Source organism: Podarcis liolepis, assembly GCF_965112155.1.
Source record: "Podarcis liolepis genome assembly, chromosome: 16".
Lineage (NCBI taxonomy): Eukaryota > Metazoa > Chordata > Lepidosauria > Squamata > Lacertidae > Podarcis > Podarcis liolepis.
In genome coordinates this window covers 32,624,219-32,641,019 of record NC_139567.1, presented here as the reverse complement: position 1 = coordinate 32,641,019, position 16,801 = coordinate 32,624,219, and the positions used below count along the sequence as shown (strand labels likewise).

The 16,801-nt window shown below is 45.8% G+C and overlaps 2 protein-coding genes across 5 annotated transcripts in view; one reads left to right on the top strand and one right to left on the bottom strand.

Annotated features, from left to right (window-relative positions):
- Positions 1-16,801, bottom strand: part of COL26A1 (collagen type XXVI alpha 1 chain) — a 94,480-nt gene that overhangs the window by 54,437 nt on the left and 23,242 nt on the right. The gene's annotated exons all lie outside the window — the stretch shown is intronic.
- Positions 13,034-13,801, top strand: PFN4 (profilin family member 4). The gene has a single exon (XM_083479494.1). The coding sequence runs from the start codon at positions 13,147-13,149 to the stop codon at positions 13,624-13,626; it is 480 nt and encodes a 159-aa protein (XP_083335620.1). The 5' UTR covers positions 13,034-13,146; the 3' UTR covers positions 13,627-13,801.

The window sequence follows — 16,801 nt, the reverse complement described above, 5'->3', positions numbered from 1 at the left end:
CACCCCACCCTGTTTTCCCATCAGTTCTTTTCTTCCTGCCTGCCCCTCGGTACTCCCCAATGGCTTGAACCCACACCCAGCAGGTGGAGAAGGAAGAGTAACAGCGTGAGGTAAATTAAGTCGCATTATGCAGCTCCCTTCAAGATGAAAAGGCAGGGGAAGCAAAAGGAATAAAGGTTGTACAAATCGGGAGGAAGAGGCGAGACGGCTATAAATCTGTCAGATGTTTCTAGAACAGAATCGATAAACTGTTGGGCCCCTTTACATGATACATTTATATTTTTTCTTTAAAACGGGGAGAGGGAGGTAGACAGTGTAGTACCTTCCAGATGTTGTCGAACTATTTATTTATTAAATTCACATCCTACCTTGGTTTCTCCAAGGAGTTCAAGATGGGCATACATCATGGGTAAGCAAACTAAGACCCGGGGGCCGGATCCAGCCCAATTGCCTTCAAATCTGGCCTGTGGACGGTCTGGGAATCAGTGTGTTTTTACATGAGTAGAATGTGTCCTTTTATTTAAAATGCATCTCTGGGTTATTTGTGGGCCTGCCTGGTGTTTTTACATGAGTAGAATGTGTCCTTTTATTTAAAATGCATCTCTGGGTTATTCGTGGGGCCTGCCTGGTGTTTTTACATGAGTAGAACGTGTCCTTTTATTTAAAATGCATCTCTGGGTTATTTGTGGGGCATAGGAATTCGTTCATCCCCCCCCCCTTTCAAAATATAGTCCGGCCCCCCACAAGTTCTGAGGGACAGTGGACCAGCCCCCTGCTGAAAAAGTTTGCTGACCCCTGGCATACATGGTTGTCCCTATCCTCACTGACTTCCCACCACAACCCTGTGAGGTAGGTTAAACTGAGAAGCAGCAACTGGCCCAGGGTCACACAAAGTGAGCTTCATGGCTTGGTGGGGATGCGAACCCCGGTCTCCCAAGTTCTAGTCCAACACTCTAACCACTACACCACACTGGCTGTCTCCCTCCATGCGTGGCAGCCATCATGGGCAATGGTCAGGACCGATGACAGAATGGCAGGCAGGCAGGCAGGCAGGCAAGCGAGCAAGCAGCACGGGTGGCAGGCAGCCCAGGCAAGATGTTTAACCATGGAGAAGAGGTGCTATAGAAAGCAGTTTGTCAAAGTGCTCTCCAAAGCTCCCCCCAACCTCCTTTAAAAGGGGAACAAGCTTGGAGACAACTGTGAAAGGATAGGCAAGGGCATGGGGCAGCTGTAAAGGGTGGGGAGGGTCTGGTCAGATGTAAAGAGAGGAGCAGTTAGCTAGGTGTGAAGGACGGGGAGCCACCAAAGAAGTTGTCAGGTAGGCAGGTTTGGTGCATGGAGTGAATGTGGGGTGTAATCCACTGGGAGCAGTCAAATACAACATTCCTTGTTTTCCTAGAGTGGACATGCAAGGGAATGTTTGATTCCAGCCAGTCGAAACTTCCTGTTCCTCCTGGTCTGGAACATCCTTCCTTGCATGTGACTAGTAGGTGGGCATGACCTTTCCAGACCTGGTAAAAGGACAAGGCATGCTGCCACTCTTCTCTTCTCCATCTTCTATTTGTCCTGAAAACTTCCTGGAATGAACTGCTGGTTGACAGCCAAGCGGTCCCCCAGGTCATCTCCCTTATAGGGTAAACCTGTTAGTATAAGTTTTTAACTTTAAGCCTAAAAGCCTGCCTTCAGGGATCACACTGCACTCTGCTTGATTGTGAGTAAACTTTCTTTTTATTACTTATGACTAAGACTGTGGTGTCTTTATTCTTTTAGGGGGGATTCAAGGGGTCTTACCAGGAAAATATTAGAACACATTTCAATCTGGACAAGCCAGGTTGAATTGCGTATTGTATTAAGAAACTCACACGAGTTTGCAACTAATTTTCTGCTGTGTAAAGGGGAATGCACTCTGCTAAGTAAAGGAACTTGCTAGTGCAAGTTAGGAAGGATATGAATAAACAATATATCCTCTCCTGCCACCCTGAACATTCCCACAGTGAACAGGGGTGGCCGCCCCTAGTACAGTGGTACCTCGGGTTACACACGCTTCAGGTTACAGACTCCGCTAACCCAGAAATAGTACCTCAGGTTAAGAACTTTGCTTCAGGATGAGAACAGAAATCGTGCAGCGGCGGCGCAACGGCAGCAGGAGGCCCCATTAGCTGGGGTGGAGCTTCAGGTTAAGAACAGTTTCAGGTTAAGTACAGACCTCCAGAACGAATTAAGTACTTAACCTGAGGTACCACTCTACTGCTGTTTGTAAGACGTGACATGAAGGTTGGCAACATTGACCCTTCCCATGTGGGAATCCCTTACAAACAACCGCAGTGCCTGGAGACAGACAGTCAATCTGTGCATTCACAGCAGTGACCGGAGGAGAAATGACTGCTGGAAGAAGCACAACAGGACACCTTCATCTGCTCAGCTGCAGCAAAACATGTCTCTCCCAATTCGGTCACTGCAGGCGCTGCAACCATCCAACAGTTTGACCTCAACCCCGAAGGCACACTCCTCCATTGTCTCCCAAGACGGATGGATGCCAATGGCATCCCTAGATGGCATACCTGTTCCTTCAGAGGAGTCCAACACAGTCCAGATATGTTATAATTGCTCTTATTACAAGTGTTCAGGTGGATGTCCTTAATGGGCTAGACCCAGAGAAACTAGCAGGTATTTCCAGATTTATTTGACATCTCTTGAAATCGGGATACACCACTGAACTAGGTGTGGGCTGTCTAAGCTATTGGTGATATGTGCTGTTGACTCAGGGAACATCGTCTGACTCTCAGTTATGAAACAAAGTGTTGAAGCAACAGTGCTGGTTAAATGACAGGTACAAATTCATAATTCTCCTCTTATGCATCTAACTTTGGGGTGCCTTATGTCCTCTGCCACAACTGGGGATGGGCAGAATTGGATTCGGTTTGCATTTGAAGGGAACTCTAAAAACCTGCGGTTTCCAAAAACATAGGAAAACCGAATCACAGCCATCCTTTAAAGATTATAGTCTGAATTCTGTGGTACATTTCTCCAACCGAACAATGTTTGCAGAAATGCATATATTAGGGGAAAGCTTGCATATAAATTAATACATTAGAGAAAATAACATACACAACTGTGTTATGTTAGGAGATACTGCTTGAGGAAAGTATGTACATTCCTCAAAACTGCATACAAAAATGTGTTTATTAGGATAAATTCAATGCTGGAGAATTTCCATGAGAATTTTTTTAATGCAAAATGGTTGCAGAAATGTGGAGAGCTGAATTTAAGACTGGAAAAAGGAGAAATGGAGAGGATTAAATTGACCAATCCTTCCATCCCCACCCTCCATCTGACTTCATTTCCCCCACTTTGGCAACCTCCCCCAACATAATGCCCAGTCCATTTGGGCATTATGGACTACAATGCCCATCAGCCACTGCTTGCATAGCCGTGGATGATGGGAGTTGTAGTCCAGAACATATGGGGGGTACAATGTTGTAGAAGGCTGTCCTAGAAGCAGAATCAATATGGGGGGGGTGAAGTTGGAGGGAGTTGAATATACAGAATTCTTGTCCGTAACAGCAATGCAGTTGTTTTAGATTAACGTATAAATAGACATTAGTGTAATACATCTGTTGTTAATCCACGTCTTGGTGGAAGAAGGATGCCAACACTTCATTTATTAGACCCGTCGATCCTATAACATCCTTCCCTGTGTTCCTTTTGTCTTTTTCTCAGAGAGTATAATAGGTTCCAGGATGTCTTTTATTTCACTATATAGACCGTGTTTCCTCCTGTCGAACAAGAGCAAGACATAATGGATTCCAGGATGTAATTTATGCGGGTTTTTTGGAATCGGACACTATCCCATTAATTCTGAAACTTTCTGACAGTGAGCTGATTCTCTTGCGCTACCCTTACTTGTTAGCTGTTAAGCACCAGGGAGGTTGCGAGGGGAAAATTAGGAGAGGGGGAAGCAATCAAGTATAAGATTGTAGTCCAAGGCATTTTGCCTGCCTGTCACCCATTTCAGTCTTCCTGGGAAAGGATGGTTAGGAAAACCACTTCCCCTCTTAAGCAGCAAAATCTTTAGAAGAGCTCTAATATGGCCCCATCTGCACTATAGATTTAAAGCACACCACATTAAGCAATCGTGGCTTCTCCTAATCCTGGGAACTATGATTTGTAAAGGGTGCTGAGAGTTGTTGGGAGACCCCTATTTCCCTCACTGAGCCATGATGGCTATGCTCTGCCGCCACTGTCAGAGGCAGTACATCTCTGAATGCCAGTTTCTAGGAACCGTAAGTGTCAATCAGACAAAGAAAGTTAGAAAGCAAAATGTGGAGGCAAAATTCTAAAGCTTAATAGGCAGCTATGATAGGAAATAGGATGCTAGGGTGATGGACCTTTGCTCAGACTTAGGAACCATCTGCATTATACATTTAAAGCAGTGTCATGCCCCTTTAACCAGTCATGGCGTCCCTCAAAGAATCCTGGAACATGTAAGTGCTGAGAATTGGTAGGAAATCCATTCCCCTCACAAAGCTATAATTCTCAGAGTTTCCTGGGAAGAGAAATTGGTTGTTAAACCACTCTGGGAATTTTAGAATTTTAGTTTTTAGAAAGTAGACCTCATAGAGAGTGTATATAGATATATAAAACTCAAATTAAATCTCAGTGTGAGTGAGTCTACACATCTTTAGTACACATAAATGCAAATGTGTGTGCATGAACACAAGGTACACAGCTTGCCAATTTTGTGTGTGTTTACTGTATATATTGCAGCTGTTGAGACATATTTTGCACTGAAATGAAATGTTAGAGTGGGCAAGTCAACATATATTTAGTGTGAAAATGCAGGTACTTGAACCCTAAGGCACCACAACTGCTGATCTATCATCTATCTATCTATCTATTATCTATCTACCAACACTTCAGCTGGGGATATATATATATATATATATATATATATATATATATATATATATATCTCAACTGAATATATATATATGTTTCAGTTGATAACCTATTTCAGGGCAGCCATGCTTTTCTAAAATACTGTCATTCACATGTCCAAAGAGGTTGCCACAGAGATAAATGGGTGGGCCTTTTCCCACCTTACCTGGCTGGCTGAAGGATGGAGACCAACAGGCCAAGAAGGGGTGAGTATTGCTGGATGCTAGAAACTGGAGACACAGAGACATGGCTTGCTCTGTGCTGGAACCAAGAGATGTGGTTTGCAGCTTCCCTGGAAACCCAACGGGGAAGCAAGATCTGTTGGGGTGTTAATGCTGTGAGCACCTCTATCTTATACTGAGGTTGTATATATGGGTAAACAAAACCATGTATCATAACGACACCATAGTCTCCATTTTTTTTTATTCCAAGGAAAGCAAACGCTGCGAAAGTGCAGGAGATTGGGGTGCCCTTCTGGCGTCTAAACTGATAGGCTACAGGGCAAAACTTGTAGCTTTCCCATCCTGGAGAAGTGCCTCAACTCTTTTCAATTCAGTTGCCTCATTCTGTGCCTTCTCCCAGCAACTTTTGGGAATGGGACATACACAGGAAACTAGCAGAATCCCCTGTACAGAGCATTCCAAGGCAAATAGTCCATCTGTACACCCCAAGTGCCCTTCAGACTCTCTGACAGAGTTAACGAATCAGGCTTCAGAACAGGGGTCAACAAACTTTTTCCACAGGGGGCCGGTCCATTGTCCCTCAGATCATGTGGGGGGCCGGACTATTTTGGGGGGGGGGAATCCCCCCAACTCTCATCTCCCTTCTCCACAGCACAGGGCGAGCCCCAGGGCTGCTTACCTGTGCCTTGAGAGCAGCAGGGGCTGGTGGCAGCAGCAGGATGATGAGTGGCGTGAAAGGGCAGGCTCCATAGAGGGGCTGCTTAAAATAGTGCTCAGCCAACTGCAGCTCAACAAAGCCCAGCCCCCTTCCTCCTCTAGTCAGGGCAGGGAGAAGCCAGGAGGAGGGAGGGAGGAGGCGCCGACGCAGTGTATGTGAGGGAGGGAGAGGGGGGAAATGGCGCAGCCAAAACCATCAGAATCCCCACGCCAATCCACGCAGCGATTTTCAGACTGTCCACGGGCTGGATCCAGAAGGCAATTGGGCTGGATCCGGGCCCTGGGCCTTAGTTTGCCGACCCATGCTTTAAAAACAACCAGCACTTATTTTGCACCTGGAAACAGAAGCATTAGTCCCTAAAGCACAAAAGCTCTAAAAATAAAAAACACAGAGGGAAAAGGTGTTAAATTCCTTCTTGGTGGCCACTGGTCCATCGTGCAATGCAATCTCCTTCCCACTCTCCTTTCCCCAGAGTTCTCCTGGAAAGATACCAGCAGATCACTAAAAATGTGATGTAGGAAACTGCAGGATGAACTGTGGTGGTAGAACTGACTAGGTCCCTTTTGCAGTGAGCGCATTTAAGATGGTAATAATAATAATAATAATAATAGTAATTGTAATAGTAATAATACCCAATTAAGAGTGTCAATAAAAGCTGGGGAGGCTGCAAGGGTGCTGTTGTTGCTTGGGGATCTAAATTGTTTAGGGCAATGTTTCTCAAGTTGGAAGGTACCATGCTGGGGGCGGGGGGGGGGGAGCAGGGAGACACCGGATCTGAAAATGAAGATCAGGCTTTGGAAAGCTGGTATCACTGGATCGAGTTCACAGATTTTGTTGAAATAATTAAACTAAAGAGCTGTAACTGGATTTCGAATAAATGTGCAATTGTTATCATTTGGATTTTATTGTGTTGTTATCTTCCTTAGTGGATTATGCAGCGGGTGATGCTTTTTATAGGGTAGGGGGGGGCACTGGGGGTGAGTTTATGAAACCAAAGGGGCAGTGCCCCCCCCAAAGGGAAGTGCTGGTAGAGGACTGTCTTCTGAAGTAAAGTGACAGGGAACCAGGCAGAGGGCCTTCTTGGTAGTGGTGCCCACCCTGTGGAACGCCCTCCCACCAGATGTCAAAGAGATAAACAACTACCTGACATTTAGAAGACATCTGAAGGCAGCCCTGTTTAGGGAAGTTTTTAATGTGTGACATTAAAATGTATTTTTAATCTTTGTTGGAAGCCGCCCAGAGTGGCTGGGGAGACCCAGCCAGATGGGCGGGGTACAAATAAATTATTATTATTATTATTATTATTATTATTATTATTATTATTATTATTCACGGGTGGCGCTGTGGGTTAAACCACAGTGCCTAGGACTTGCTGATCGAAAGGTCGGCGGTTCGAATCCCCGCGCAACGGGGTGAGCTCCCATTGTTCGGTCCCAGCTCCTGCCCACCTAGCAGTTCGAAAGCACCCCTAAGTGCAAGTAGATAAATAGGGACCGCTTTCTAGCAGGACGGTAAACGACGTTTCCGTGTGCTGCGCTGGTGCTGGCTTGCCAGATGCAGCTTCGTCACGCTGGCCACATGACCCGGAAGTGTCTTCAGACAGCGCCGGCTCCTGGCCTCTTGAGCGAGATGAGCGAGCAACCCTAGAGTCGGTCACGACTGGCCCTGACGGGCAGGGGTACCTTTTAACTTATTATTATTATTATTATTTGGCCACTTCCTTCCGGCTTATAAAAGATTCAGCCCACCTTCATATACACAGGTGTCTCATGCCCCCACCCCGAAACTCTGTACTGACAGGAAATGAGACAGGGTTCTTTCGGCAGGGAGGAGGGAAAAAACAGAGGAAGAACTCTCCAATTTCACAAAGTCAACCCTCATTGTCAAACCAAGAGGCAGCTGAGAATTCTCCCAGTCCAAAGGCACGGTACGGCGTTCGAGAGACGACACACAAGAGAAACACAAAAATATCTCGTTAACTTTTTTTTTTTACAATTCTAACCACTGAACAAGCTACCCCCCCCCCTTCTCTCTCAATAATTTATACCTGAATGGCTCGTCTAGACATGACATCATTTTAAGGTATGCCTGGTGTTCTGTGGTCCGTTTACAATAACCAGGATGTATAATTGCCTTCGTTCAGGTCAGCAAAAGGGGCGATTAGTGGGCTGGGAAGCGGAGGGGGGCAGTGGCGGTGGTGGAGGAGCAGAGGAGGAATATCACAAAGGCCTTTCTCTCCGCAGCTGTTCTGGAGAGCGGTTTTTATAGCCTGTTGTTTTCTGCCAAGGAGACGGAGCCCTAACAATGCTCTCGAATCCACACTGAACCGCTATCCCTTGCAGGGAGGCAAAAGGGAGAGTGCGGGAGAACGACACATACCGCAGATAATCTCCGATTCGCAAATGGTTTCGGTGTGAACAGTTCCTATTAAAGCCATGAAGGGAAACCAGCTGTGGATGGCGGCCAGGATCTACTCGCATGGGTCAAGGCTGAAAGGCAAGGCCCTTGATTCCTTTGCAAAACAGATCGTGGAGCTGCTGAGCAAAAGGCTCCCTCTATTAAATGGACAACCCTCTTACAAAGGACAACTGCTATAAAAGTTCAATCATCTTTTGTGCGTGGGCTCGGTTCCAAGGATTCCACATACAGTCGTACCTTGGTTTTTGAACAACCTAGTTCTCGAACGTTTTGGCTCCCGAACGATTGAAATCCGGAAGTGACCGTTCCGGTTTTTGAATGTTCTTTTGGAAGCCAAACACCCAGCAGGGCTTCCGCAGCTTCCGATAGACTGCAGGATCTTCCTGCAGCCAATCAGAAGCTGCGCTTTGGTTTCCGAACGTTTTGGAAGTCGAACGGACCTCCGGAACAGATTTTGTTCGACTTCCAAGGTGCGACATTATACGCAAAAATGCATTTGCTCAGTGCTATTTTTCTAGAAAAAGAGGTGCCAGAACTCACCTTGAACGCCACCCTTGTTCTCTTTTAATTGCAATGACGCCCACCTGAGAGGTGCCGGAACGGAGTTCCAGCGAGTTCTGGCTGGGGCAGGGGTCTGCAACCTTTAAGACAAAAAGAGCCACTTGGACCCGTTTCCGAAGAAAAAACAACAACTGGGAGCCGCAAAACCATTGCGACATTTAAAACAAATATATCTCCGGAGCCACGATCTGACAGCGGGCGGGAAGGTGACGTCGGGACGGTGCGTGACTGCGGCACGCACCGCCCCCATGCGACGTCACAGCCAGTATAGCGCCCGCCACAGTGAGGAGTGTCGGGGCGCACAATGCGCCTCCTCCCGCTAGTATCTGCCCCGGAGCCGCAGCAAAGATGTAAAAGAGCCACATGCGGCTCCGGAGCCACAGGTTGCAGACCCCTGGGCTGGGGGGAAAAACCTTACATATACTCAAACCCTTGGAGTCACCTCTACAAAAACATCTCAAGGCTTCTGGAGGTGGCATGCAGAGATTTTCTTGCCACCTCCCCACCATCAGCAAGGGAAATACTACTACTACTACTACTAATAATAATAATAATAATTTATTATTTATACCCCGCCCTAAACAGGGCTGCCTTCAAATGTCTTAAAGACTTTTTCTGCTGTGCTTTCCCAGCACAAAAAAAAATCTTTTGAACTCTTTGCCTTACTTGCATTTAACTTGCAGGATTTCAACCAGTGGCCTCCAGACTCATATGGTTGAAATCGTGCAAGCGAAATGCATGTACGATGCGCCCATACTGTATCTAATTTGTGCCCACTGCTACCTTTGAAGGATTTCAAACTTTTAAAAAATTGAGTCGTACCAGCTGATAGCCTTCCAGGTTCAGCTCCTAACCTCTGAGGGTTTGGAGAAGTTAAGTCTCGGGCGCAAACTACGTGCTACAGGAAACATGTGTACATGTGTGAGATGTGCATGCATGATTATGCAGGCCATTTTTATTTTGAAGGAAAAACAGCTGGCCAGGCTCTCTATCGGCCTTCCAATCAAGAGCAGGGTCCAGCGTTGGGTTTCCTGCCAAAAAATCACCCCCCGCTGCCCCCAAAGGCGCAGTAGAAAGCATATTTAGGGGTCAAATAGCAGTTGGGAGGTGGGCAGGAAATCAGGGGCCCACACAGCTGCATTTCATTCAAAATAAGAGTAGTTAGGTGGCTTTTAAAGTGTGTGGGGGGGTAAAAATAATGTACTGCTTGCTCCTCAACGTATGATGGGAGTAAGGACACGTTCTCTTTAGTAGAGCACATGACTGTAAGCCAGAGGTGGGAAGATCTCTAGCCCTCCTCCAGATGTTGACGGACTCCAAATCCCATCGGCTCCAGCCAGCATGCCCAATGGTTTCCTGTCCCTGTAAACTAATCCCGAGAAACCTGCAGTTAACCTGTAGAGTTTAATCTTCCCTTTCAGCCCTTCCTCAGCAGGCCAACCAGATGATTTTAAGATCATGTAGCTGCTGGATGATGCAGGTAAGTATATCAGCCATAGGATAGCGTCATCTGTGTTTGCTGCAGAAAAGGTAGGATAAGCCTTTCTGGGCTGTGCAAGTGCTAAAAGTTAAGAGTAGCTTGAATGTTTTAAATTCTGTTTCTTTGAATTCACTTTAGGGACGTGGGTGGCACTGTGGGTTAAATCACAGAGCCTAGGACTTGCCGATCAGAAGGTCGGTGGTTCGAATCCCCACGACGGGGGGAGCTCCTGTTGCTCGGCCCCTGCTCCTGCCAACCTAGCAGTTCGAAAGCATGTCAAAGGGCAAGTAGATAAATAGGTACCGCTCCGGCGGGAAGGTAAATGGTGTTTCCGTGCGCTGCTCTGGTTAGCCAGAAGCGGCTTAGTCATGCTGGCCACATGACCCGGAAGCTGTATGCCATCTCTCTTGGCCAATAAAGCAAGATGAGCACCACAACCCCAGAGTCGGCCACGACTGGACCTAATGGTCAGGGGTCCCTTTACCTTTACCTTTTTATTCCCAACTTATTGGTTTGATTATCCTTTTGCTCTCCCCTTTGTTTGTTTGTTTGTTTGTTCAAACATTAAAAGCTTCCCTAAACAGGGCTGCCTTCAGGTGTCTTCTAAATGTCAGATAGTTGTTAGATGATAGATCTTGAACAAGGCCTGTATAATTTGTGACTCTGTCTGCCTTTTTAAACATATACACCTAAGGTGTCTTACTCCCCGCCCCCAATTCTTCCAGTTGCACCTTGTAAGCTTTCTAGTGGCACACTTTGATATTTGAATACCTGAAAGTCCACCTCCTTCCTTCCCTACAGACTCTTTCAGGTGCTGAAATTGGCAGAGGGGGCCCTCTTTGTAGTTCCTCTGCCCTCAGAGGCTGTTGGGGGGACACAGGACAGGGCCTTCACTGTGGTTGCCCCTAAGTTGTGCAGCTCCCTCCCTACAGAGGTGTGCCTGGCGCCTTCATTGCACAGCTTCCGGAAAATGCTGAAGACTCACCCCTTTACCTCGGTTTCTGGCACATGTAGTGCAAATCTATAGGAACCATCTTATTTTGATAATTTTAAGTTGTTTTAAGCTGCTTTTCACGTTGTGCTTTAATGTTGTAACACACCCTGGGACCTTAGGATGGGGGGAAAAAAACAAACACTTCCTACTGCCACTAACTTACAAAAACAAATACTTCCTACTGCAACTAACTTATAAATCCATACCATACATTTAAAACAGATGGTTCCCCTCGCCCCAATAATCCTGTGCACTGTAGTTTTCTAAGGGTGCTGAGATTTGTAGTTTCGTGTGGGATAAATTACATTGTCCAGTATTCTTTTGTGGGGAGGGTAGCATTCTGCTTTAAATGTATAATGTGCATATAACAAAAGTAAATTTAGCCAGGAGTAGGGACACCTTAATAAACCTATGAGATGCTGCCATTTCTTAAGATTTTACCCCCATAAAACGCTGCTTCTTTTTTTGAGCTTGAGATATACAGCGTATTTCTCTTCTTCCTACAGTCCCTGCCCCACCCCCACGCCAATCTCTTGGTAGTCCCAAGCAGAGAGCAATTGTGTGCTTTTGGCTAAAAACACAGCATTTGAGAAACCAGATCTTGCTCCAATATAAAGGGAAAACTCCTGGATCATTTTTGGAAGTTGTACAGACAAAGGAAGCCCATCTCTTGGGGAGCTGGATTACCAAATGCATTCAGGGCCTCTTGCAGAAATAAATCTGGTGTTGTTCAGCTCAGTCTTCCCAAGCGGACTGCTCTTTGTGGGTTTGAGGAAGGGAGGGGGAATGCCAGGGGGTAGCCTGGAGATGTAAATGGTTTTATTTAAGAGCAAAACGCAGAGAATGCTCCACTTGATAGACGATGCCTTTAAGAACCAGTAAAAGGAAACATTAAAAGAAATTATGGTAAAGCTATAGGAGATTTTCGAAGTGGCTTTTTCAGATGTATTGCTTTCTTTAAGGTACAGGCATTTTCTTTGCCTCGAAATCAAACGGGTTCTTCAGGTTTTTTGAAACATCGCAAAACCTGCAAGGCCTGTTTGACCAGCAATGATCCAAGTCTGTTTCAAACTAATGAAATAAACCAACACCAACAGCCTAACTCAGTATAAAGCAGCTACCTCTGTTCCTATGTTCCTCACTCTGATGTGATGGATTGAGCTTCTATTCAAAACCGCCATTCTTTTTCTAAATTTGCATTAACACATTAAAATATGGAAATCACGTGCAAATCTGTGTCTTCGACACAAAGGGCTGATAGTTGTTTTCATTGTTTATTATCAATTTTAATTTTTTGTTGTTTATAATGAGGTAAACTGCCCTGGGACTTTTGGTGAAAACCAGGTCATATATACACTAAACAAGATAAATAAAGATAAGTGGCCACCCTAACTTTAGCACCGCTACACCTGAGAAAACTCCCTCCCCTCCCAATTGTACACAGAAGTACTGAATTTTTGAAGGCACTCTGAGAACTTTTTTGCCTAAATCATGGGATTTAAATGCCTTAAAGAAACAAACAAATGGGGAACAAGGGAGGGGATGAGGTAAACCTCCTGGGAATTCCTGCCAAATGCACATTCTCAGCTTGTCATTACTGACGTTCAACAAATGAAAAAGAAAGGAAATGAATGTGAGAATCGGCATGGTCAGCAAGGGGTTACTTGATCCCAGACCAGAACCAGCTCCCTTTCCCATATAGCTTGCACCCTTTGACTTGTACCTCGTTGTGTGTGTTTTTAAAGAAGGCTTTCTAAAAAGAAACAAGAGCTGAAAAATTCAGAGAGAAGGCCTAGTTCATTTCAGGAGCCAGGAGTGGTGTTGGTGGGGAACCAAACAAACTACAATTCCCAGAATGCTTTGGGAGAAGCCACGGCAGTTGAAGCTGTTTTGTGTAACCAAGGAAGCAGACAAATCCTTAACGGCAGAGAGCCGGAGAGAGAGGAAAATGAACCAGACGCAAAGTATGCTGATAGACGGCCTCACTAGGACCAAGCATGTTGCCAGCGCCGCTCTCATCAGAATAGTGGACGGCAACATCCTGGCAACGACTCCGGGCTTCAACATCCAAAGCCAAGCCCTGGTCTTCCTCCAAGCTTTTTTTAAGGAGCTGCTCCAAGTCAGAAGAGACGGGCTTTACTTCAAAGACCGGTATTACAAGTGTGTCCGAGCCGACGACCACTCCATCTACCTCAAAGGGAAAGACAACGGGGTGATATTGGCCAAAACGGGGACCTTCATCGTGGTCGGCACTTACGCCCAAGGCATGTACCCCAGCGTGTGTGTGGAAGCTGTGGAGAAGCTGGCGGACTACTTCAGAGCAAAGGGAAACTGAAAAGGCTGTGGAGATGGAGCCATTTTACTCGGAGACCCAGCGCAGCCCAGCCCAGCAAGAGAACGGATCGCCATCGGCAAGAGAGAGCAGCTGATGCAAGGACCACAAATCCTTTTCACAAGCGTCCTACTTGTGGGGTTGGAGGGGAGAAAAATTAAATGCACGCGAAGTAAAACCTTGGTGCTTGATTGATGTACGTATATCGTTTCAGGTTCTCCCTGGCCTGAAGCCTTGATTGGTTGAGGCTGGCTGCAATTCCTGGCTGGGGATGTTGTGGCCCTCTCTGCCTGGCCCTCAGGACTTTCCACGCTCCAGGCCATGCCTTCCCTCCAGGACACAACCACCAGTAGCCCTGCTCCTGACCCTATCTCAAGTGTCTGACATTCAGAAGACATCTTAAGGCAGCCCTGTTCAGGGAAGTTTTTAATGTGTGATATTTTAGTGTATTTTTGGTTTCTGTGGAAGCCACCCAGAGTGGCTGGGGAAACCCAGCCAGATGGGAGGGGTACAAATAATAAATTATTATTATTATTATTAGTAGTAGTAGTAGTAGTAGTAGTATCATCATCAGGATAGTGGTTCTTGCTTTCCTGGGTGGAGGGGTGTAGACAGTGTTAGAAATTTCCCAGGTGCCAGGCACATTTTGTGACTGGCGCGAGTCCAGTTGTGACCACATGGAGCTCTCTGTATGTCAGGTTAGTGACTGACATCTGGATAGCCTCCAGCTTTCTTAAGCAGGTAAGCAAAAGAGCTTCTTTACTGTATTTATATCCCACCATTTTCTCCTAGGAGTACATCGTTCACTCCTTGGTTAAATCCTACAATGACCCTGTGAGGGAGGTTAGGAGGCTGTGAGTAATTCCAAGGTCACTCCAGTGAGCTTCCTGACTGAGTGGGGATTTGAACCCTGATCTCCCAGGTCCTAGTCCGGCACTCTAACCACTACACCACACTTCCTAGAGTCCTTCTGCTATGGGGCAGCTCTATAAATTCAGTAGGTAAATAAATATGGGGAAAGCAAAATGTTACTTGGAGAAGGATCTGGACTGTTTACCTTGAAGCCTGAATGTGATTTATTCTGGGTTGTTTAATTTGATGTTTTAATGTGTTGTAAACCGCTTTGAGATTTTCCCCACTTTAAAATATAAAGAGGTACAGAAATGAAAATCATCATCATCAATTTCATCGGGTGTGGGGGAATGGCACCTAGACATTCCATTGTGGCAACCATAACCCAGGTTTAAGGTAGCATTTGATGATTAGCTTATATATCCAAGTTTCAGACACTGGTGTGGGCACAGAAATTTGGGGTAGACTGGAAGGTGTACTATAGAACAAAGGTAAGAGTCATCATATCCATTGCTCCACCAATCTTTATCTCTGGGACCACCCCCCACTTTTGACTCCGAGCATGCCCACCACTGGCATGTGAACCCCAAAAGATTCCCCATGAGGGAATGTGGCCCTTGGGGCTAAATATTTACACCCCCCCCCCCCGTTCTAGAACATTCTGCGTAAGAGATTGCTGCAATGGCGAGGTATATATAATTTGATTCAGTTCTCCTTTAAAAGCAAACTGATCTAATTTATACTTACTGTTATTTATTATTTCTACAATTTATATACCGCTTATATTTTTTTTAAAAAACAAAACTCTAAGCGGATTACAAAACAGATCAAAACATCAAAATAAAAAGTAATAATGATGGAAGTCGTCAATGATGATGACGGGCTTGGTGCTTCTGGCAACAATGACTGGGACATATCTGTAGTTTTTTAAGGGTTCTATCTTATGTCATAAATAGGTCATCTAGCGATCCTCTCTCTGGAAAAGAAACATTTCACCGCTTCTCCTTCCTTGTACCCATATGGCTTATTTCTCCAAAATGTACACCTGTGCATGTGTATGGTGTTAAAAAAAAAGAGATAGATGAAATTCAGAACTTATCGGAAGTTAGGGGAAACACAACTCAGTCAGCTGGATTCAATCAGCTGGGAGGCGCGATGCTCTGATGGGTCCAGGAGCCCACCTGTCACCCCTGGCACTAACAGTTCCCCTACAAAAAAAATTCATTGCATGCTACTGCCTGCAACCCTAGAAAGCTGCTGCCAGCCAGTGTTAACAATACTGAGATGGAAAGCTCAGTGGTCTGCCTTGGTCTAAGGATGATTCCTATGCGCCTAAATCAGAATGCATTACACAACCATAAGGACACGAGACACTTTTTTTTAAACAATGTGAGTCGTAGGAACAGAGTTTCTACACTGCCACAGAATCACAGCATGCAAACTGCCCTTCCCGTTATCAGCCAGGCGGAGGGGGTAATTTTGTTTCCCGGATTTGCACCGTTCCATCTGAAGAAAAGAAAACTTGGGTCTAAAGACGGGAGAAGAGAGAGATGACGTCTGATATTAGCAAAAGTAAAACAAGGTTGTCATTTTCTGGCTGCCCTCAAATTGGCGCCAAGTTTCCCGGGTTGGTGGGGGACACACATTTGCCTCCCAGGAGAGGGTCCCTGGGCTTTGAACTTCGAAGCGTATGAGAGGAGGGGAAAGAGGCTAGCTGGAGGTGCCAGCATCATCTTGGATTGAAATCAATCAGACTGATGCATGATTGCAATAACTAGCCCACATCACCTCTGCGCTGCCCCTTTCCATATGGTCTTTATATCAGGATTCCGCAGGCTGGGTGGCTCATTTCCTGCTGCAGCTAAAAAAATCCCCCTCGCTCCAAAAAGAGAGAAAGAAAACAAAGCAAAGCGAGACTGATCGTCCAGCAGAACTGTTTGACTAAAGTCCCTCCAAAGCTGAAGCAACAGCTCCGATTAAGTTCTTTGTTATCTTATCAACTTAGCTAGATGCAGAGAGAAGCCCAAACAAGGCAGGAATTAACTTAAGACTCACTCCAAATGTCAGGGAATCTGACATGTTCCATCACTTGGGGTTTACCTGAGACTTCTTTGGGCCCAGGGAGACATAGGAATAAAACCAGAAAGCACGGGAGGCCTCAGCACAGAAGCATACCCTCCAACATTTCTCCAATGAAAACAGGGACAACCGATTTTATTAGTATTAGTATTAGTATTAGTATTAGTATTAGTATTAGTATTAGTATTAGTATTAGTACAGTGGACGCTCGGGTTGTGAACGTGATCCGTGCAGGATGCATGTTCGC

Bases quoted from the DNA above. Each gene is read 5' to 3' on its own strand.
- PFN4 (XM_083479494.1), top strand. From the start codon at position 13,147: ATGCTTTGGGAGAAGCCACGGCAGTTGAAGCTGTTTTGTGTAACCAAG.